The sequence below is a fragment of the Euprymna scolopes genome, chromosome 12 (genome assembly GCF_053919585.1).
Source record: "Euprymna scolopes isolate OS-2025 chromosome 12, ASM5391958v1, whole genome shotgun sequence".
Taxonomy (NCBI): Eukaryota; Metazoa; Mollusca; class Cephalopoda; order Sepiida; family Sepiolidae; genus Euprymna; species Euprymna scolopes.
Window position 1 is genome coordinate 149849752 of NC_136493.1, and position 25020 is coordinate 149874771.

General features: G+C 36.6%; 1 protein-coding gene across 2 annotated transcripts in view; it reads right to left on the reverse strand.

Annotated features, from left to right (window-relative positions):
* The window catches only part of LOC145291538 (toll-like receptor 2 type-2), a 187428-nt gene that overhangs the window by 146363 nt on the left and 16045 nt on the right, over nt 1-25020 (reverse strand). The window contains exon 2 of one of the 2 annotated variants that reach the window (XM_080137542.1): nt 477-3418. The exons of the other annotated variant lie outside the window; for it this stretch is intronic. Coding sequence (XP_079993668.1) covers nt 751-3132 — 2382 coding nt within the window. The 5' untranslated portion in view covers nt 3133-3418 and the 3' untranslated portion in view covers nt 477-750. Of the gene's footprint in view, nt 1-476; nt 3419-25020 lie in introns of those variants that run through there. 2 annotated transcript variants of the gene reach the window in all.

Below are 25020 nucleotides of genomic sequence, written 5' to 3' on the forward strand. Positions count from 1 at the left end.
TTCCATCATATTTATTCAGTGACACACATCGTTGGATATAAGTTGCCGAAAGTTAAAAGAGTGTCCCATTTAAAGCAATAATAATAATAATAATAATAATAATAATAATAATAATAATAATAATAATAATAATAAGACGAAGAAGAAGAAGATGACGAAGAAGAAGAAGATAATAAATTAAGAAAAGTTAACGAATAACATATTAATAATAAATTAAGAAAAGTTAACGAACATAACATATTAATAATAAAGTAAGAAAATTAACGAACATAACATATTAATAATAAATTAAGAAATGTTAACGAACATAACGTAATAATATTAAAGTAAGAAAAGTGAACGAACATAACATATTAATAATAAAGTAACAAAAGTTAGCTAACATTACGTAATAATAATAAATTAAGAAAAGTTAACGAACACAACATATTAATAAGTAAAAAAAAAGTTAACAAGCATAACTAAGTAAGAAAAAGTTAGCTGTCCAAAGGATTTTTTTTAATAGTATATGTTCCAGAGAAGATACACGTTCTCGGTGTCAAGTTGATTGAGCCGAGAATAAAGCCTAAAAGCCTGGAAGTAATTTCGTAAATTTCTGGGTGAATTTAATACAGCTTGGATTTTGATTGGCCCTGTATCACCAAACCATCTCGTAGGGTAATTCCGGCAAATGGAACAAAATGTCAATGTTAATGACTGTTACAATGACTTCTCATCCGACGTATAAAAACTAGTTCAAAATATTTGCATTCAGAATTCACTTTCTTCTTCTTTCTTGTCGGGCAAAGCGAACCGAAGTTTGTCCCAAAACCTGGGGTCATCATATCTCAAGTAGGTTTTCGTTTTCATGTAAAGCTTTAATCCACCATCAAGCAAATCCGGATCGACATCTTCGAGCAAAAGCACAATGAGGTTGTTCATTTTATTTGATAATGATTCCAGGTGGGCCGCTTGAAACTCGTATCTACACCATTCACTGGTGAGGAACTCATTCGTTAACAAAAGAATCGTTCTTTTACTCTTTTCAATACTTTCAATGATGTTATCTACAATGGGAGCTCCAACCAGAAAATCTCTGAAATGAACGCACAATTTATAAGCTGGAGTTGTGTTTTCTTCCAAACAAGGAAGCATTTCGTTGACCACAAATGCATCCTGTGAATTGTGATACGAAACAAACGCGTCGTATTCTTTGTCCTCTTCATCCAACTGGTTTTTCTTTGTTAGAATTCGCCAACCAAAACGAACGAACAGTAAGATTTGGATTTCTATACGATACCCATAGACAATGGAACCAATGATAAAAGCGAACACGATCAGCGACATTCCAATCGACAGACCATATACAATTTTTGTGTCTTGAACCGGTGATTGTGTTTGTAAAGTTGAATTTAAAGATTTGTTTCGACAGAAATTCACGTCATATTCCAAGATTGGTATTTTAGTTTGATTGCACAGAAGTGTATCCGATTTAATTTTAGATGATAAAGTGACGAAATGTTCACTCAGATATGCTAAATCTTCACATTTGCATGACCAAGGATTATCGAAAAGAAGGATCGATCTCAAATGATCAATATTGAATGTTTGAATTTCGATTTTTCGAAGATTATTATGACTCAAATCTAGTATTTCTAAATTCGGTGTCACATTAAACGTTCCTGGCAATATTCTTTCGATTTTATTGTGATTGAGAATCAACTTGTTCAGATTCTTTAAACCTAACAAACCATTAGAATCTAAAATCGTGATGTCATTATTTTCCAGATGCAACACTTTAAGTCTGTTGAAACTGATGAATGTTCTCGCGTCAATTCCTGTAATTTTCGAATTATTTAAATACAGAATTTCAACCGTTGTTTTCCCGCCAAAAGTTGCGTTAGTCAAATATCCAAGTTGATTCGCACTGAGATCGACCAAAATAGCATTATGGGGTATTGAAGAATCTAGCGTGACGAGTTCATTCCATCTCAAATCGACTTTTTTCAGAAATATCAAGTCTTTGAATGTTCCTTTTTCTATGATTTTGATTTTGTTATTCGACAAATATATTTCTTCAATGGAGTCGGGAAAGATGTTTCTGTTTAGAGTCGATAATTGATTGTGTTGTGCATGTAGTTCTTTCAGGTTAAATAAACGTATCAGAGCAGAATGAAAACTTTCAATATCATTGTACGCAATATTCAGAAATGATAACCTAACCAAGTCAGTCATATAATATCTTTCCGATAATCGTAAATCAATCAATTTACCAATTCCGTTAAATGAATTTTCATTTAAATATTTTATAAAATTTCCTGATAAATCGAGATTTTCTAAATGACGACATTGTTGAAAAGCGTGTGCCGGGATATCTTGGAGTTTGTTCTCTTTAAGAACACAAATTCGGAGAATTGAACTTTTTCCACAGAAAGGAATAGGAATGGTATTTAAAGTACAGTTTTGCGCGTTCAGTTCTTCTATGGACATATTCACAATAATGGAAATGTCACTTAATAATGTGTTTTGAGCTTCGAATTTTCTCAGATTCTGAAGTTTGTTGAAAGTCATCGGGAGTTCAGTAATTGGGTTTTTGGAAATGCGTAGTTCCAACAATTCTGGGCAGCCAGTAGATAAATCATCCGGGAGTACTTTAATGTAATTCTGTGAAATATCCAAGAATTGAAGTCGATGAAGATCTACAAGTGAACCATAATGGATTTCTTCAATTTGATTGTTGAGGAATGTCAGTTTCGCGATATTTTTTAATTTTTTCGCAAATCCTTTTCTCAAAACTCGAATTTTATTATCATTTAGTAAAAGCTGTTTTAGTTGACTAAAAGAAGTTTCCGGGCAAGATGTTGAATGTTCCACAATTTCCGTGATTGAATTTCTCGATAAATCTATGGTAATAATGTTGTTTAAAAGACAGAAATCATCTAGAGAGAAGATTTGCAAATCACTTTTTGAAATAATCAAGTGTTGTAGTCCTCGAATGTTATGGAACAAGTCTTGCGGAAGTGTTAGATTAACTGAATTATAAATTAAAAGTTCCTCCATGAAGTGCATGCCTTCAAATGCTTGTTTGTCTATCTTATCAAAAGTACAGTTCAGAAATTTTATTTCTCGTAGCGAATCGAATTCCTGAAACATTCGCCGTTCCAATGTTAATCGATTGTTTTTTCGACAAATTAACTGCAAACAGAAAATCTGTGTGCTGATCTATATAGAGAATCGATTGAAGTGTAGCTATTGATGTTGCACGAAGCATTAATTGAGGATTTTCTGGACTTACATAGACAATTCGTTGGGCATACTTTAGACCCCAATAATAAACTTACCGACAGAATCATAAAAGCGCCAAATATCATTGAGTATAATTTGTAAACAGCCATTTTGTTTGTTTTTTTTTTGTTTTTTTGGATTTGTAAACCTGGATCTGAAATAAAGTAAATGGTTGGAATTCTCACATTAATATCAGATTGAGAAAAAGTATAAAAATACAGAAAAATGTGCATGCATTATCAGAGGGGTTTGCAAGCCCGGTCAATGACAGGTCATTTATAAAAAGCAAGCATGGTTACCAGGCATTGACTGGATTAGAGTGTCTGATAGAATCATATGCAACACCATATTTATACGAGTTTTATTTCAAAGCAACCTTCATGTTGCCATCTAGGTATCATACCGACTAAGATAGTCAGATTAATGTTAATTCTCTTAACCTAACGTTTATAAATAGATTCATTTATGTGTGTAATAATTTAGCAAAATGTCATTAGTCCCGTTAAGACTTAACTAGAGACGCAGAACATTATGTTCACGTGCAAATCGCACATGTGAATATTCTTATATTTAACGTACACTCCCTAGCATAATATATATATGTGTGTGTGTGTGTGTGTGTGTGTGTGTGTGTGTGTGTGTGTGTGTGTGTGTGTGTGTGCGCACATTTGAACTTTTCTTTTAATGATTTGGAATTCATTCCATTTGTGATTTTTACCAAGGAATTCTGCTTTTTGGATCATTTTGTACCATTTGGAACTTACCTGTTGGATTGGAAATTTTTAATTCGACCGTTTTGGATTTTACCATTCTTGGATTTTTTTTACCCTTCACCGGACTATCCATTCATGTGAAATCCTTTTATCATTTTTCTTTTACCTCCTACTTCCCTTACCTCACCCTTTTTTTAACCAAGTAAGATCTGTGACTTACTTGTAGTTTCACTAAATACTTTTACATGCAAAATCCGATCCCGCATTTTGCTAATTCCTGCCCTCTGATGAGAAGGAAAGTATTTCTTCGAAACTCCGCGGATTAAGGACTATCCACTTATCTTGTGCTTCCTTTTTAAAATTAAATATGTTTTTAATTCTTTTTCAAGATGTCTTTTAACATGTTTTATTAATCATTTGTTCATATATATATATATATATATATGTATATATATATATATATATATATATATATATATAGTAGAAATGGTAATTAATAAAAACTGAAGAAAGTGCTCAATACTGTTGTAGAGCAAATATGCGTTTTATTTTTATTAACGTATCTTTCTGTTAAGTTACATTCGCGCGGCCGCTAGCTAACCCTCTCCAAGCAATTAAAACAAATAAAAACCAAATAAATAAACCGAATCATAGCCCCCCCCCCGCCTCCGAACCTAAGCGAACACCCAACAGGTCAAGACATACTTATCAAAAAATCATCTCACCAACGAGACGCCAAAAACTTAAACATTAAGACTCGAATTTTGAAGTAACCACCTATCCCCCTTCCCCCTCCATGTATCCCTATGCCGTATCATGCCGACTGAGATAGATTACCCTAACGTTTATAAATAGATTCATTTATGTGTAGCAAAATGTCATTAGTCCCGTTGACTTAGCTAGAGACGCAGAACATTATGTTCACGTGCAAATAGCACGTGAATATTCTTATATTTAATGTACACTATATATATATATATATACATATATATATATACATATATATATATATATATATATATATATATATATATATATATATATATATATATATATAGCTTTCAGCTGCCTAACTGCAAGAAAGCCAGTTGGAAACATCCTCGGTCTAATCATTATCATCTCATTGATTATGCCATTTTACGTCGTTCTGATAGACAAGATATAAATCTTACACGTTCTTACAGTATCGGGGAATGTTAGCCAGACCATAAATTGATCTGCTCCACAGTCAGAATGGAAATCAAGCGTCCTGTTCGAAACCAACGTAATTCTTCCATCAAGAGAATTGTTGTAGGCAAGTTAAAGGTTAAGGAGATAATGCACTCATTTCAAAAGGCTACTGATGAAAAGCTGTCCTCCGTTGCATGTGGGAATGATATTGAGGCATCTTGGAAAGAGTTTAAAACTGCAGTGTATGACTCTGCTAAAGGGTCATTAGGATATGTTCGAAGGAAAAACTAAGATTGGGTTGATGAAAATGATCCTACTATCGTTCCACTGCTCAATAACATGCATCAAACCCATCAAGTATGGATTACTGACAAAAATTCTTCAGTGAAACACAAGGTTTTCAGAATGGCAAAAAGGTTGGCACAATCTCGGCTTCGGAAAATGAAAAAAAAAACTGGTGGGAACAGAAAGCTGAGGTCTTACAAGATGCGGCGGATAGGTCTGATTTTAAATCATTCTATCAAAACCTCAAGGGGGTGTTTGGTCCCATTTTAGGAGGGGCATCTCCAATATTTTCGTCGGATGGCATTCTCCTCACTGACAAGAAAGAAATTACTAAGCGCTGGGTTGAACACTTTACAAATGTTTTAAACAAAGAATCGACAGTGGATCGAGGAGTGATTGATGATATTCCTCAGAGGACAACCATCAAGGCGCTTGCTGATACTCCATCCATGTCGGAGATTGAATGGGCTGTGAAGCAACTTTCAAATGGAAAGGCTCCAGGTGATGACGGCATACCTGCAGAAATATACAAATGTGGAAGCCAACTGTTAATCAGGAAACTAAGTGCCCTGTTTTCATTAATATGGCAACTTGGTACCGTGCCACAACAGTTCAAAGACGCATCAATTATTCACCTGTTTAAGCACAAAGGAAATAAGTGTGAGTGTGATAACCATAGAGGAATTTCTCTTTTGTCTGTTGCTGGTAAGATTCTAGCTCGTATAATCCTAAACAGACTCAATGGTTCAATCTGTAACACTGTGCTCCCAGAAACCCAGTGTGCTTTTAGGGCAGGAAGAGGTACTGTGGACATGACCTTCAGCCTTCGGCAACTACAGGAGAAAGCGAGGGAGCAGAGTAAGGACTTGTTTGTCACATTCGTTGACCTCACAAAGGCATTTGATACCGTCTGTAGGGATGCCCTGTGGACTGTTTTGAGGAGGCTTGGTATTCCGGACAAGATGTTGAATGTGATTGTCTTCTTTCACTGGGGAATGGTGGCGACAGTACGATCTGGCTGGGAACAAAGTGAACCATTTGAAGTGTCAAGTGGAACTAAGCAAGGATGTGTCCTTGCTCCGATCCTATTTGCTCTTTTCTTTTCGGTGATGCTTGAGACAGCTTTCAGGAGCACCTCAGGAGGCATAGGTGCTGAGTATCGATCAAGTGGAGGATTATTTAACCAGCAACGGTTCAAGGCCAAAACCAAGACTTCTGTGCAGACTGTTCTTGACCTTCTTTATGCTGATGACTGTGCTCTTGTCACCCATAGTCTTGATGACATGCAGAACATCCTCAATAGCTTTTCTGGTGCATGTAAGGCCTTCGGTCTTAGAATTAGCATAAAAAAGACTGAAATTATTCACCAGTCAAAACCAAACACTACGTCCTCTTCACAACCAGTGGTATATGTTTTTATTACATTTTCACACCAAACAAGGCAAATTGCCACTTTGGTGTAGGGGGCAACTATCAGGGGCAACAACTACTGGGGTACTATGTAGGGATTTGGGCAGCAAGATGTCGGTTCACGTTGCACTTGAACTTCTGCATGTCAGTACTCTTGGGGAAGCAGGGACCTGGAATGGAATTCCAGAGTCTAGAGGTTCTGGGAAAGAAACTACTGGAATAGAAAGATCTTTTACATCTAGGGATCTCTACAGTGTGGGGGTGGGATTTAGCAGCCTGTCGGGTTTATCGAGGGTGCTCACGTCGTGGGGGCACAAGTGATTGCAGTTCGTCAGAGCATTCACCATTAAAATACTTGTAGAACAGGCAGAGGGATGCAACATTTCGTCGATGGGACAGAGGCTGAAGCTTAGATGCCAGTTCAGGGCCTATCAGGTTTGCAACTCTCTTTTGAACCTTGTCAAGGAGCGAAAGACTAGTAGAAGATGCACCAGCCCAGATGTGACAGCAATACTCCATACATGGGCGAATGGTGGCCTTATAGAGGTACAGGATACTTTCGGGTGTTAGTAGTTGTCTAGCATGGTAGAGAGAGCCCACCTTTCTTGCAGCGGCCCTGGCAATGCCTTCAATGTAATTGTTCCAACTCATGTTTCCTGTGAACGTTAGGCTAAGGAGTTTGAAAGATGTACTCTCAGATAAAGAGTCGTTGGCCATTGCTATAGTTTGTAGAGAGGGTTTCTTGTAATTATTGAATGAAACTAGTTTAGTCTTGGCAGCATTGAACGCGACCAACCATTTTTGTCCCTATTCCACCACAGATTGGAGGTCATCCTCGAGTGTTTCTGCCATTTCTTTAGAAATGTGTTCATTCGTCTTCCTGTCATGCCTGCCATAGAGTGTAGTGTCATCAGCATATATACCCATCTCAGAGGCAATTTTGTCGGGGAGGTCATTTATGAATATAAGGAACAATAGAGGTCCAAGGATAGAACCCTGGGGCACCCCTGCATTTATATCATATTGTTTAGATGTACGACCGTCGAGGACAACCTGGATTTTTCTCTTATCTAACAAGGATTCAATTATGTTAAGTATTCTACAAGTGATACCGTATGATCTAATTTTCCTGAGGAGGCCCTCATGCCATACCCTGTCAAAAGCCTTAGATATATCTAGAGCTACCGCTCTGTCCTCCCCCTGCTTTGTGCAGTGAATGGTATATACGTTAAGAGATTACAGTTAGGATGTCTGCTGTGGAACGGGCTTGTCTAAATCCATATTGTTTGTCAGTCAGAAGTTTAGCATCTGTAAGGTGATGGACTAGAGCATGGTTAATTAAGGTCTCAAATATTTTAGTGAAAAGTGGGAGGAGGCTAATGGAGCGATAATTTGATGGGTCTGTCCTTTCGCCAGAATTCTTGAATACTGGTACAACAGAAGCAGTTTTCCAACAGCCCGGAAAGCAAGCTTCATTAAGGCATTTGTTGTTTGGAGAGAACTGGAGCTACTTCGACTGAGCACTTTTTTGATAGCACAGCTGAGATGAGATCGGGTCCACATGCTTTTGAAGTGTCAAGGTTTTTTATGATAGCATGCACCTGAACAGAGGTGGTTTTCAGATCGTCTAGCGTGGCGTCTGTCCACATAGGAAAGTCAGGTTGGGGGTTGTTGGAAGGGTCCAGTGTGGAGTTTGAGGCAAACCGAATGGCAAGCATGTTAGCCTTGTCGGTTGCTGAGGAGACAACCTCGTGATTGTTGGTTAGTGGGGGAATTGTTGATTGCGCATTATTTACTACACTGTTGTAGATTTTCCAGAAGTCTCGAGTTCCTAGTTTTTGTGCTTCGATGCGCTTTTTAGTGGTTTCCGTAAATTCTCTCTTAGCTGTCGCTATTTCTTTCTTAACGGTATTTCTAGCTTCTATATACTTCAGTCTGTTTGAACTGGACTTATGTCGGTTAAACCTACGGTATGCATGCTGCTTTTGAGCAATGGCAGTTGCGCAAGTCGACATAAACCATTGGGGAGAGTGGGGCTTACTATAAAATTTCCGCATGGAAACATGCGCTTCGATGTCAGTTTTGAACCAGTCAGTGGTCTCGTTTGCACATTGTTCAGCAGGAAGAGAAAAAATATTTCTCCATGGGGCATCTCTGATTAGTTCCCTGATGGCTTCCCAGTCAGCCTTTTTATAATATCTCGTTGCTTTGAGCACTGGCTCTTCAGTTTTGGGTCTAGAGTTTAGGGCGATTTCAACCATTATCACTGCATGATCAGCGTTCCCGAGTGGGCTGTGGGCCTTAGTTATGCAGTCATCAGGAACTGTGGTCAAAAACAGATCTAGAAGTGATGCGTGTTGTTCTTCCTGGTCAGGGAAACGGGTTGGAAACGTAACAATTTGTGATAGGGAGTGAGATATAGAGAAGCTATGAGTTGTGCTGCCCGCTGCATCTGTGTAAGTAGAGAATCCAAGCCAGTTTTTGTGGTGGACATTAAAGTCACCAAACACATGTATTTGTGCGCTAGTGTCGAGGGACAGTGCCGTGTCTATGCTGTCAGATACTTTGTTTATTATGGAGCAGTCCTGACTCGAGGGAGAGCGGTAGAGAAAATAATAGTAGCTAATACTGTGTTGCACGTTTAGTCTAAAGCACATAAAGGCTTGATCATCTGTTTCTAGGTTTGTTTCTCTAGTCAAGGGAAGGGTATTACGAATGTAAACTCCAAGTCCGTGCATATGTCTGTCAGAGTCCTTACGGCAGAGTGGGAGATATCCAGGCATGTTAAAGTGGTTAGAGGGGATGGAGGAGTGTAGGTTAGTCTCATTTAGTGCTAAGATATCCGAGGTATTTGTTAAGAGAAATGCTTCAACATCAGCTAAATTAGTTCTAAGCCCACGGATATTTGTGAATGCAAGCCTCAAGGGAGGAGGCAAGTTGAATTTGTTTGTCCCTAAGCCTGGTTTAAGCTTATTTTTACATTGTACTGTCGTCATATTTTTTTTTAAAGAGTTTCGGTTTAGGTAAGGGGGAGCTAAACAAGAGGTTTGAAAACAGTATCTTCTTTTACATACCTCGGCTCTATTGTGTCTGATGATGCTAAATTTGAAAAGGACATCCAATGTAGAATTAATAAAACTATTGAGGCATTTGGTAGGTTACGACACAGACTCTGGAACAGCCAGGATGCGTCTCTAAAAGTAAAGGTGGCAGTCTACAAATCTGTTGTTCTGCATACTCTTCTGTATGGTGCCGAAACGTGGACCTTGTACCGGAAGCATATCGACCTCACAAAGGCCATATGAGATGTCTGCGTTTTATTTGCAATGTTGAATGGCAGGATTGTGTTCCGAATAGTGATTTACTGGAGAGATGTGAAATCACTGGTATTGAATCATTTTTGATCAGGATACAAATGTGTTGGTCGGGCCATCTTGTAAGAATGGATGACTCAAGAGTTCCTAAGCAACTTTTTTATGGGCAACTGACAAATTCTTGCCGTCCAATAGGGCGTCCCCTGCTTAGTTACAAAGATAAACTAAAAGACAACCTGAAACGTTGTGGAATTTCTCTGAATTCCTGGGAGAGTGCAGCAGGGGATCGCAGAAAATGGAGGAAGATGTGTTTCCTGGGGACCAAAGAATTTGAATATAACCACCTTTGTCATAGGGACGCCCTTCATGCAAATATGAAGGCAAAACACAAGAAACATCCACCTAAAAATGAATTGTCGTTTCAGAGCACGCAGTAAAGCAGGGTTATCTGTTCACTCAAGAAGGCATCTTTGACCGACGAGCATATGAAAGTTCACCATCTGCGGAGGAGTGTGCCGGACGTCTACAGGATTGCAATTACGCATATGGTGTCACAGAGCTTGGGAGCTGTTGAAGATTGCATACTGAACCCTCATTCATTGTCTTCGATGAGAGAATCCACCATATATATATATATATATATATATATATATATATATATATATATATATATATATATATATATAGCTTAATGCGTAAGAGGAAGAGGGAGAGAGTTCAATTCCACAAGAGGAGACTTATCTGGATAATGCCAAGCTCAACAATTATTATTGGAGCTTATACAATAGGACAACAACAGTATGAAATGAAGTCACAAAACAATATATTGGTAGATATAGAATGGATCATATATTTAATAATGGAATACAGGCAAAATTTGGGGGATAGAAGGGACTCTTTATGCCAGGCCATTTCGAAGCCTAATGCTTCTCATCAGAAGAGTAGAGAAGGTGCTAGGTGACATAGTGGAGATGCGGCATCTAGCGTAGTGTTCATTAGGGATGAAAAAGATTAAGAGGAAATTATAGAATGTTGGGGGAAGCTTTATTGAATTATAAATAAATAAGGAGAAGCTTATTATATCTAGTATGATATAAAAGAATATATATGGTCTTTAACATAGTATTGAGATTAAGGGGTATATGTATTATGGTTAAATAGGGAGTTTATTGTTGCTGTGTGGTAATTTATTTTAACGGTTTGTGGGGTGTCTATTTTCTAAGGATACATATATTTGGTAAGGTGGAAGAGTAAGGGGACATTTACCAATTATAAAAGTGGCAGTAATACCAATAATAATAGGGTAATTATAATAATGAGAATGATAATTATAATGACAATTATAATAATAGTAATAATAATAAAAATAAAATAAAAGTAAAAATAAAGATGATAAAAAGTAAAAAAATAAAGATAAAAAATAAATTAAAAAATAATATTACCAATAGCTATGATAAAAGTAATGTCAATGTTGAAGGTAATAACAATGAAAATGAAGATAATGGTAACGGTTATGGTCGCAATGACGGGGATAATAACGGGGATTATAATAATAACAGCAATTATAATAATAATAATAATAATAATAATAATAATAATAATAATAATAATAATAATAATAATAGCGGTAAAAACAAGACAATAAAAATAATAATAATAATAATAATAATAATAATAATAATAGTGATAACAATGCTACTACCACTACCTCCGCTATCACCACCACTACTACTACTAATAATAATGTTAATGGTAGCAATGTTATTTTCTTTATTCTATTTTCTTTATTTTATTTTTGCACGGGACCACTCACCCCTCACACCTCACCTCTATTTCCTGTTATTCGGACCGCCCCACCCACTTGTCTGTATCCCTTTTGTTACGCATTCCCTTGTAATTATAAAGATAAAAAATAAATAAAAAAATAATATTGCCAATAGCTGTGATAAAAGTAATGTCAATGTTGAAGGTAATAACAATGAAAACGAAGATAATGTTAACGGTTATGGTCGCAATGACGGGGATAATAACGGGGATTATAATAATAACAGCAATTATAATAATAATAATAATAATAATAATAATAATAATAATAATAATAATAATAATAATAATAGCGGTAAAAACAAGACAATAATAATAATAATAATAATAGTGATAACAATGCTGCTACCACTACCTCCACTATCACCAACACTACTACTACTAATAATAATAATAATGATAATGGTAACAATGTTATTTTCTTTATTTTATTTTCTTTATTTTATTTTTTCATGGGACCACTCACCTCTGCCCCCTCACCCCTATTTCCTGTTATTCGGACCCCCCACTTGTCTGTATCCCCTTTTTACGCATACCCTTGTAATTATTATTAACATTGTTATCATTATTATTAGTAGTAGTAGTGGTGGCGATAGCGGAGGTAGTGGTAGTAGTATTGTTATCACTATTATTATTATCATTATTATTATAGTCTTGTTTTTACCGTTATTATTATTATTATTATTATTATTATTATTATTATTATTATTATTATTATATGATATTGAAATACGGACAGATAATGCTGCAGAGAATCTTGAGAATTCTGGCACACTTGAAGTTCGTGATGAAAGTTTTGTACATGAGAGCAGACATATGGATGAAGCTGCAGGGACTCTCGCAGTGGTGGATAACCAGCATCACCACCAACTCTCAGGTCAGGATATATTCAGAGACCATCCACACAATTGAACGATTATGTTTGTGATTCAATGTAAAATTGAAGGGATGTAATATATTGGGCTGAGTTACTTCTAATTATAGCGCTTTACAACCAGAGGGTGTAGTCGGGTTTTCCGAGTGCTTTATTATTGTAAATAAACGGAGCGAGGGAGCGGCCATTTTGGAGGCGACCTTAACACTCCTTGATTGAGATTGTCAGACTGGCTTCCTCATCTTGGTTGTTATAGTCACAACGTTTCGGCCGTTTTGCCCTCCGGCCTTCATCAGGTGTTTTGTATCGAACTGGGGAACCGTTTGTTAGGAGTCTCGAACCCAACCCTTTATTATTATTACGGGGGTACCGTATTCGGACTTCAGCTAGGCTCTGGGACATAGTTGCTGATTCTCTGTTTTGAATGTTACTTTTTCACTGCCTTCGTTCAGGATTGAACTCAGCACCTTTGGGTAACTGTAAACTTTGATACAACGTCTAGGACCACTCGGCCATACAAAACACCTGGTGAAGGCCGGAGGGCAAAACGGCCGAAACGTTGTGACTATAACAACCAAGATGAGGAAGTCAGTCCGACAATCTCAATCAATGAAAACACCTCATCGTTGAATGTTCCAGTAATAACTCATTATATATTCTTTAAATATCAGAAAGAAATTTAAAATATATTTTGCTAAGATGTTTTTCTCATATTTTCGCTCTAAACAAAAGTGAGATTCTAGTTTTTTCTACCGTTTATGTATGGACACACTGACAGTTTTGTCGGGGAACGAAAACATTAATTCTTTTAGAATTTTGATTTTCATATATGAATTTAACGTAAAAGATGACTCGAATTTCTGAGTTATTCTAGTGTTTTAGGGCAGTTTTCTGGGCATTTTGAGTGAGGGGTGATATTAACTTTTTAAAATGATTGAGTGCCGTTTTACTATCATTTCAGTTAGACTTGGGGCTTGTGATTAAATTAAATTTAACAAGGAACTAATACCTCAGTTCAAATTCTTTATAATTATTTTCGTTTTTTTTTTCTATTTTCGTCAAGTTTTTAGAATGTTCAGTCACAAATAATCGCCTAAAAATAAAAAAAAAACCCGTTGTGGAAAGAAATGATTTAGTTACAGCTGTTATTAATTATGTGTCATTTTATTTACGTATATATATGTATATATATATGTATATATATGTATATATATATATATATATATATATATATATATATATATAAAGCTGAACGTCTGTGTGTGTGTGTGTGTGTGTGTGTGTGTGTGTGTGTGTGTGTGTGTGTGTGTGGTCACGAATTGGCTCCTATATGGTTGACTATTTTAAAAAACTGATTACATATAATGATAGAAGATGTACCGAGACACAGGAATGGGTATGTTTGATCTAGCAGGACGGTGGTTCATAAAATTGTGGGGTCTGCGTTCGCGCCTGGTCCACGAAATATGGAAATAAAAATTTAAAAATTAAAAAAAAACGTTTACAAGTGTTTTTGATATAAATATGCATAAGAATATTTTGATAAGTATGTTTTAACTTAAATAGGGATGGTTCATAAAATTGTGGGGTCTGCGTTCGCGCCTGGCCTCCATAGAATGGAAATAGTCACAAACTTTAATAAAGACTTTTCATATCTACCTGCGTAAGTATACTTTGATAATTATGTTTAAGTGTGAAGAAATATGCTATAATAAAATTATGGTCTGTTCGTTCGCGCCTGACCTCCATAGAATGGAAATATGTCACAAAGTTTAACAAGGTTTTTTTAATATTTTTTAATATAGATCCACAGAATATTGTGATGTGTTTCAGTGTGAACAGGTATGGTATAATAAATTATGGGGTTTATCTATTTTATTTTTACTTTCATCATATTTTGCTTTGGTTTTGATACCCCCAAATTCGAAGCTATCTCTTTACAATCCTTCCTTTTCATAAACTATCATACTTTAATAAATCAGAGTCCATTTTCTGTAGGCTGTTTTTGAACCCAGTCAAAGACGGGTACTTTTGCTAGTATATATGTGTGTGTGTGTGTATATATATAGATATATACATATATAAATACATATATAGAGAGAAATATATATATCTATATATATAGATGCATATATATATATATATATATATATATATATATATATATATATATAAGAGCAAACAGTTAATAAAACATGTTAAAAACACTTTGAAAAAGAGTTAAAAACATATTTAATCTTAAAAGGAAACACTTGATAAGTGGATAGTCCTTAATCCGCGGAGTTTCGAAGAAATACTTTCCTTCTCATCAGAGGGTAGGAATTAGCAAAATGCGGGATCGGATTTTGCATACAAACGTATTTGATGAAACTGCAAGTAAGTCAAAGATCTTACTTGATAACAAAAAGTGAAGTAGAGGGAGTATGGTGAAGAAAAAGGTGATTACACGTGAATGGATAGTCTGATGAAAGGTAAATAATCCAATGACGGTAAAATCCAAAAATATAACTCCAAGAAAGTTAATTGAATTTCCATTTGCACAAATAAAATCCAAGGAAATCACGTAATTGGAAGATGGTCCAAAATAATCCAAAATAATCCAAAAGACCGAAATCCATGGAATAATTCACAAATATGTACAAAGAAAAGAAAAGGGGAAAATTCCAATAATATTAATAAAAGAAAAATAAGATGCTTTTCACACGGCTCCCGACACATAATGTAAATAGAAAGTAAATAAGAAAGATCAGGGAAGAAGAAGAAGAAAAAAAATTAAATGGTGATTGAATTAAATATAAAATAGAAAAGCAAATGTCAAAAGTACCCAGACAAAAAGATGTTATATTTTTTATCCAAGTATTTAATATATTAAAATATTTCAACAATTGGGCAATATACATATACCAATAGAAATTAAGTCATGTTTTTGTTTAATCATTTTCATTTGACCATGGAATTTAAGGATCGCTCTATTTTCGTATTCCTATTTTTTAGATGTAAATCTCGGCCAATGGTTTAATTTTATATTATCTTAGTACTACATGTGTTTCAAATAGTAGTCAGACGATTCCAAAATTTTTACCGATTCCATTCTAAATTTCCGATTCCGATTCGATTCCCGATTCCGGTTCTTTTAATATTTATAAATATTTTATAAGGGACTTTTTTTTCGTAAATTTTCAAATTATGGCATAAATCCGGGGTAATTTCCGGGTATATTTTTTCTCAAATGTTTTTCTTGTAATGTATTGCAAATTGCAAGACAACAAAAGGTTTATTTTGATTTTAAACAAAGCCAAATTTAATCAGTTCATTGTTAGTATACAACATGCTACTTGAAAGTTTTCATAAACAGTTGAAAATAGTCGACGATTGGTTGGTAAAATGAGAAAACGATGTAAGAACAAAATATTTATTTATTGTTACGAACGAATTTCTAAATAATAATGTTACAATCTGGAAAACCATTTTTAACATGGAGAGGGAGTTGGGCTTCGTTAACTATTATGTGCCTTCCTTCTATGAATGTTTAAATTTTATTTTAATTATAATTTGGTGTGTTATTAAATTGATTTGCTTTACTGTAAAAAAAAAACGAGATGCAAATAACAACTAGCGGGACCTGTGGAAATTCCACAGGAGACTCATTCATGCGTAATATATTGATGTTGGTATTCATGGTGTAAATAGAGATGCTCTGATATTATTGTAACTCTTGTTAAAACTGCAAAAGTATTTATCTAAGCTAGCAAGGACGCCCAGCGTAGCCAGGTTGTAAAGTACATATAAATATATTTTAATTCTTGCAGATTTCGTATATATTATTATAGGGTTAATGTTTTATCGATTTTTATATATCATAAAGTTGCGATTTCAAAAATAAAAAAATATATATCTATATGACTTGGGTGCATCAGCTTAAGTTCCTTCAGTTACACTTGAAACCAAAACAAAAATTTATGAAGAATTCTCGATAAAATTATTTATTAAAAAAAAAACGATCACTGGAGGTCCATCAGCTACAATCGAAATCGAAACCGAAACTTATGAATAATTTTTGGTTAAATTATTTCTAAGAAAATAAATGACTTGAACGCCATCAGCTATAATCGAAACCAAAACCAAAACAAAAGTCATGAAGAATTCTTGGTAAAATTATTTATTATAAGAAATGAGAATCCATAATTAAACCATAGTCACTCGGATGTAATCGTGACACCCAAAATAAATAATACACATGTTATCGTATTAATATACAGTATTGTTAACAGTCATAAAAACCACGCTCCTTTCCTACTACTAACCCTAAGTACGTGTGGCAATACGAAAAATATATCAATTACATGTGATTTTATGATTTTGCTGATCGGCCTTAGAATTAGTGGTAAAAATGACTTAACTGCTTAAAAAGTTATAATGTACAGAAATGGGATCAGTTTACATTATACATATATGCACAACTGAACCCCCATTCTAAATTCCAAAATAACGTTTCAGTCTGCTCACACGTAATCGCCTAAAAGGTAGAATCTCATGTTTAGGGTATTTTAAATGTAAATGAAAGTTTTTTTAAGTTAACAAACTTCTTGATGTTTGCCTTTCCAAAGTTTTCATAAACTTGTGGGATTTTCATCTATATTTTCACTCAGGCCAAACCGAAACAAAATATAAGGAAATAGGGAATATTTCAAAGAATGTGGTGATCATACAAAACCAGTACCAGAAAAAATTCCAAGCATCTTAAATCTTTGATATTAAAGTCCCAAGTCTCTAATAGACACCATGTGGCCATTTATCAAATAGGTGCGAAAAGCGTTTTAAAATCTGTGATATTCAATAGGCAAGTGACCTTTAGAATATTCACTTTGCTTACAATAAAAACTAATAAAAACAAATTAAATTAAGTTTGGAGAGTCTGAGGATTTCCTTGTGTCTAAGAAAGTGCCATAAAACTTTAATTATTTCAGAAGAAGCCATAACAAACATCCTAATGTACAACTGGCACCAACGAAATTTACCCCCCCCCCGCCGCCGCCCAGAGCATTTAAAATTTGTTAATAATCATATGAACTCCCTCAGATGAGGGCACATAGAGATTTTAGCGAATAGATACTAAACGATTACAAAGGCAAAAGGGAATGACTAATAAATAAAATAAATTAAACTCTGCTAACCAATGTTAAATCTGTAAATGAGATTTTTATTCTGGGCCCTTCTCAGTCTTATGTTGTAAATGAACAACTTCTAATAAAAAAAAAAAACAATTTGTGCTTATTTCATTTTTCATTTAAAAATTTAAAAAAACTATAATTTTTCAGATACCGATTCCGCTTTTTCCGATTCCCGATTCCAATTTCAATTAATCGTCCCAACACTAGTTTCTAACCTAATTAATTTTTTTGTTTTCACTAAATTATTTATTTAATTCATTTATTTTCAAATTACTGGACGACACCTTCAAATCATGAATTAAATTCATAAGTCTCACCTTCAAACTCAAAAGTCTCTATTCAAACTCAAAATGTTTTGTATTTTTTATTTTATCCACGATTTTGCAAATTGATTTTTCTTATGTTCCGTGAGAAAAGCTTGTTATTAAGAGATTATTCTAAAAAAGATTATTTTTTTAATAAATTTAAAATAAATCTACATTCCATATTTGTTAAGTCAAGAATTTAAAATTAAAAATTATTTTTGTAATTTTATCATAGTTTCAATTCAAATTCTAATTTCCTTGGTTTATCTCTTCAAAAGCTAATCTCATCAACACCGTGATTAAAGGGGGATAACTCATATATTTAATTTTTATTGATTCACCAAAATCTTAACTTTTAAGTTTTCAGAATTCCATATTTTTATGTTATATTTTATGAATCATCCCTATTCAATTTTGCAAGACAAAAAGTATATTACTAACCTTACCTTCAGATTATATTTCTCATTTATTTTTAATATTATCTATATATCTATAAAAGTGAACGTGTCTGTCTTTGTACATTTCCCTGCACAATATCTCTGTCAATTTTTAATTTTTTTTTTTTTTTTTTTTTTTTTTTTTATTCAATTTTCACCCCAAACAAGGCACAGTGCCACTTTGAAGCAGGGGGCTACTATTAGGGAATTAATTAGCGGGGTCATTATGAAGGGAGAAGAGTAGAAAGATGTTTGTTAACATTACACTTGAACTTCTGCATATCATTGCAGTTGGGAAAGCAGAATCCCGGAAGGGAGTTCCAAAGACCCGCAGTTCTGGGGAAGAAACTATTGGAGTAAAAGGCTTTCTTGCACCTAGGGATCTCCACTGTAAAGGGATGAGACTTAGTAGCTTGTCGGGTTTGTCGGGGGTAGTTACGTCGGGGAGGTACAAGTGTTTGCAGTTCGTCAGAGCATTCACCATTAAAGTATTTGTAGAACAGGCAGAGGGATGCAACATCTCGTCGATGGGACAGAGGTTGAAGCCCAGATGACAGTTCAGGACCTATCAGGTTTGCGACTCTTGCCATATCTAATGCTGACTTTCTGACATGTTTTTCTGTGGCATCATGTGAAAGAAGTTTCTCGAAAATGAAACTTGAAAACTTATCTCCGATTAACCATGAGCCAGTCGAAATCGTTGGTTCTGGCTGTGCTATCCACAAAAACAAGAAAGCATTCATTCTAAGACCATAGTATCGAAGGACATCCTTTCACGGATTGTCGTGTTTTGTATTTAGTTGTTCTGCAAATGAACATTTGCATTTTTGAAAATCTTTTCATTCGAACTGATTATTTTGTGGTATTGGATTTTGTCTTGGATCATTCAGCATAGGGTGAATTGGGGTCATTCGGGTGATATTTGAGTGAACAACCCCAAGTGACATTAGCTACACCACTGTATATATAGAGAAACTGTGAGATAAAGAGTGAGATAGATAGAGAGAACGAGAGAGAACGAGAGAGAACGAGAGAGAAGGAAAGACAGAGGCAGACAAAGAGATATACGGTGAGTCGTTTGCTTGAATATATTAAAATACATGATGGGACGATAAAATTGTTGCAACATAAAAGACAAAATGATTCCATTTTCGTTTAAAAACCGGTTTTCTTTTTGTTGTTGCAGACCACCTACTAGTTGATTAGTTGTGTGCAAATCCCAAAAGTGATAGCAGCCTTCTATCATGTGTAAAAGTGAAAAAAATGTTCAATGGGCGAGATTAAAGATGCGCCACTACCGGTACAAGTTATGACAACAGAACCATTGCCAGCATAATCAAAATCCATGGCTGGATTGTCATGAATAACAGGGACATACCCAAGGTGATGAAAACAAAGTTTCTGGCTACGGTTATGGTCGTTGGTGTGGTTTCAAGTAATGGCCATATCATACTACCTCACATCTTCGAAGTCGGCTTGAAAGTCAACACGAAAATGTACCTGGATGTACTGAAGAGTGTTATGATCCCCTGGGGCAATCAAGTGGCTGCTGGCAGACCCTGGGCGTAGCAGCAGAACTCGGCGCTAGCCGACAAGTCCAAAGAGACCCACGCCTGGCTTCAGAAGGAGTGCTACGACTTCATATTTTTCTCTCACTGTCCCCCTCTCCTCCAATCTGAACCCACTGAATTACTTCGTTTGGTCATACATCAAGAACATTAGCAACATGATCTTCCAGAACACCAAAGCAAGCCTGCTCACGGCCATTTGCTGAACTCCCGCTAGTGCTTGTGGAAAAGTCATACTCCCAGTTCCGGACCGATTGATTGAAGCAGAAGGCAGTTACATTGAATAGATGTCACTTGTACTACATAAACACGTTACCTAAATTGATTCTTTCAATAAAAGTTTTGAAATAAAGCTATAGTGTTGTTCATGTAGGGCGACACTTTTATCGTTCCACCTTGTAGTGAAAAGAACAAGTTACCTTGAATACAAATGAATCAAACATTTATTACAAATAAAGAAAGGCTCACATGCATAATCGTTCATATGTGATATAAGAAGAAAAGTGTAAACAATAAATACTCACGTCCACAATTTTACAATATATTTTTTCAGATGTGGAAAAAGTTATCGTTAAAGTCGTTACTTGAAATCTTGATCTAACATCTTTGGAGTCTAATTCAAAAGATGAGCAACGATCCATAAACTCGATACTTTAGGAAACATTCTTTTACTTTCTTCATCATGACATAGTTTAAACTTTCGGAACCTACACCCTGTTGTATTTTAAATACCTTTTTCATGTAACAACCCAACCGTGTCACTCACTTTAATAAATTTGTTATTTGTTATTCATGGAAGTCATTTTTCTTTTTATTTAACGTTGTTACGAAATTATAAAATGAATTGTCTTTACAGGATTTTTGTGTATTATATTACAAAGAAAATTCGTTGATGTAAAGTTTTAATCCACCATCAAGCAAATCCGAGTCGACATCTTCGAGCAAAACCACAATGAGGTTATTCATTTTATTTGATAAAGATTCCAGGTGGGCCGCTTGAAACTCGTATCTACACCATTCACTGGTGAGGAACTCATTTGTTAACAAAAGAATCGTTCTTTTACTCTTTTCAATACTTTCAATGATGTTATCTACAATGGCAGCTCCAACCAGAAAATCTCTGAAATGAACGCACAATTTATAAGCTGGAGTTGTGTTTTCTTCCAAATGAGGAAGCATTTCGTTGACCACAAATGCATCCTGTGAATTGTGATACGAAACAAACGCGTCATATTCTTTGTCCTCTTCATCCAACTGGTTTTTCTTTGTTAGAATTCGCCAACCAAAACGAACGAAAAGTAAGATTTGGATTTCTATACGATACCCATAGACAATGGAACCAATGATAAAAGCGAACACGATCAGCAACATTCCAATCGACAGACCATATTGTGTCTTGAACCGGTGATTGTGTTTGTAAAGTTGAATTTAAAGATTTGTTTCGACAGAATTTCACGTCATATTCCAAGATTGGTATTTCAGTTTGATTGTTGAATTGCGCCTCCGTTGTATCAAAGTACCTGCAGAATGTCTTCTTGGTTCCTCCTCTTCTCTTCTCTCTCCAATAATCGAGAACAGCATATAATAACAAAACTCTAAAGCACGTCTGACAGCACTGACTTCTGCCAACAGTCTGCCCCTCCTCTTAACAACACAGGCTTTTTATATCGCAAAATCGTTCACCTCTATTTGCATATTCTTCTAACTCACGTGATCACTACTCTATAAATAAGAGTCTTGACCATTTCTTTTCTTTCTTTTTATTTATTTTCGGTGACCGACCCGCACGTGGTCTATCCAGGTAAGTCACGCATTTCTCCACACTCCCCCCTGATCTCATGATCACAAACAGAACATGCGGGCAATCGTCGTTGGTGGGTACTCCTTCGAAGAATCGGGGGCAGCACTTCCTCATTGCTGTTTTCTTCATTACCACCATCATTACTACCAGTCTGTTCCATTATCCCGTCTCGTGGTTCCATAGGCGGTATCTCACAATCAGGGCAGGGGGGCAGTATCCGTCTTTGTCGGGTACTTCTTCGAAGAATCAGAGGTGTCATCTCCTCGGTGTGCTCCATCATCCCTTCTCGTGGGGTTTCGCAATCATGGGGGGTGGGCAGCATTCGTCTCTGTCGAGTATTTCGATGAGGCATTACTTCCTTGTGTCCATCGCTCTCATCACTATTGTCATCGGTATGTCCCATCATTCCCTCGTCTGGTTCTGTTGGTGGTGTTTCTATGCTCACCTGAAGGGGCAGTAAGTGATCAGGATCATCTCTGAACGGTGTGTGATCCTCCTCAACGTCCTCAGAATCAGAAGAGGTATAACAAGGGCGGATATCTTTTACGTGACGTGGTATGCCACCAATCAACATGGTCTGAGGACTTATGATTTCGTCTATTTTTCCCCGGAAAAATTTCGTAGTGCACCCAGCATTCGGGGGTTTTATCCAAACAAGGTCTCCCACCTGATATGGTGTATTGACAACACTCACCACTGATGGTATGACATCAACTCCTTTCACACGCTGTTCATATTGGTAAATCCCATTGGCTGGTGCAGTTGCTGGTGTTGCATTGTCCTTGGGTGTTATATTATACCAGTACACAGCTTCTGGAATAGAGCACTGCGTCCTGGCTGCAATTCTTTTGATGGTGCGGTGACACCGTTCTGCTACACCATTACCCTCGGGATAATATGCACACCTATAATGCATTTTAATCCCCCATTCGTGCACAAATTTCTGAAATTCTTGACATCGAAAATGTGGCGGCATTATCAGTCAGAATTTCAATCGGGGCACCACGTTCAAAAAAGACGGCTCTCAACTGTCGTATAATGCTGGCTGCATCCTGTCGTGTCAACAGGCGCCATATTGTGAAACGCGTCAGGCCACAATCCGTCAAGGTCAAAAAATGTTTGTCCCCATAATGTGTTATGTCCATCCCTACTCGCTGCCAGTTGCCCTCCACCTCGAGCTTCCCTTTTTGCCATTGGGATGGTGCCGGATCAATTCTCTGACACTCTTCACACGAACATATGGCTGCTTTCACTGATGCTTTTGTAGTTGCAGGGCATACTCTTCGGACAAAATATGCAGTCCTCTGAATTCCAGGATGTCCACTCTGCTGGTGTATCATACGGATCTGGTCAGGTGTTAATTGATCCGTTACAGTCGCGCATGTTTGTTGTTGAAGATCGGATCCCTGCCTCATTGCATCGATCCACCTCTTTGGTACTCGAGTCAAACTATCATCCAAATTCTGCATCGACGAGACTAATGTGGTCTCATCCTGCATCAAAACAGTTTTAATAATGGTTGTCATAATCAAGGGTGCTACGTTTAGGCCAAAACCCAAACGTGTCAAACAATATAGTTTTCCCTTGAGTAGTACTGTCTGAAACGGCCATAATGACTCATGGACACGTATCTGCAGGTAGGCCCTCTTTAGATCCAGAAGTGCTACATTGCTCCCTTTTTGACGCCACTCTCTCAGTTTAGCAGCGCACACATCTCCGTTTCCGGTAAACGCATTAACATGCCGATTCAACTCTCGGTAATCTATTACGGGACAAAGTTTTTCTTTGGTAGGTTGTTCAACAGCCATGAGCGGAATTAATCCCTTGGGTGGTCCCAGACGTTCCTGTGGGTATGGTATTAACCAATCGTTGTCAATCCACATCTGAAGTTCTTCTTCATATGCGGCCCTATTCTTGGTAGAAACTGCATACTCTGGAATCGTGTTGCACAGCCGATCTGGTTCCTGGCCCATGGCCCATTTCCACTTTGCAGTCCACACCCTTTCGTTGTCATCAAATGTAGCACAGAAGTCCTTTTCTTCAATCGACATGGCTGCACAGACGTCTTTCCCTTCTCCAAGCCTGATACCTCTAGCTGCTGTGATTGTAACGCCTCCTAGTGCTTGTATTGCATCAATTCCAAGCAACATGTCGTAGCCAAGGGGTTTCTCCTGCATCACCAGAACGTCAACTTTAGCTGTGTCACCCTTTTCAGTACAGATTGTGACTGTCCCTTCACCACAACATACCCGTGATAAGCCATTGATGGTCATAACGCCGACTGGGTTCCTCCGCCACACCGGACAGCAATGGGCACTAACTATAGACCGGGAACACCCCGTGTCTATAAGTGCTGAACACTGCACATCATCAAGTTTAACGCTAATGACAGGCAATCCTGTGTTTATTGGTTGGCAGGGGGCAAGGGTAGCGATAGTACCTTGCCCCTAACTTCGTTTCCCAAACAGTTGCGAGATATGTGCCCAAACTTATTGCAGCGATAGCATTGCACTGGTCTCTTTGATTGTGGATATACACCTCTCCTATCACTCCGGCACTCTTTAGCAAAATGATTGGCCTCCCCACATTTATAGCACACTGGGGTGGCATGCTTATTAATATCTGGAAGAGAGTCCACATTGCCTCCATGTCGAAAACGAGCTGCTGCTGCAATTGGTTCCTGTTCCTTACAGATGTTTCGAGCTTGGGCCAATAACTCATCAGTTGACAATTCATCGATTCTTGATGATGCCCGCAATAGTTTACTGACCTCCTCGGGTAGGCCTACCAAAAAAGCACAGCTTAATATTTTATCGTTGACCCCACCAAACGGTACAGATAATTTTCGCAGGTCGGCTAGGTACACGTCGACTGTTTCCTTGGG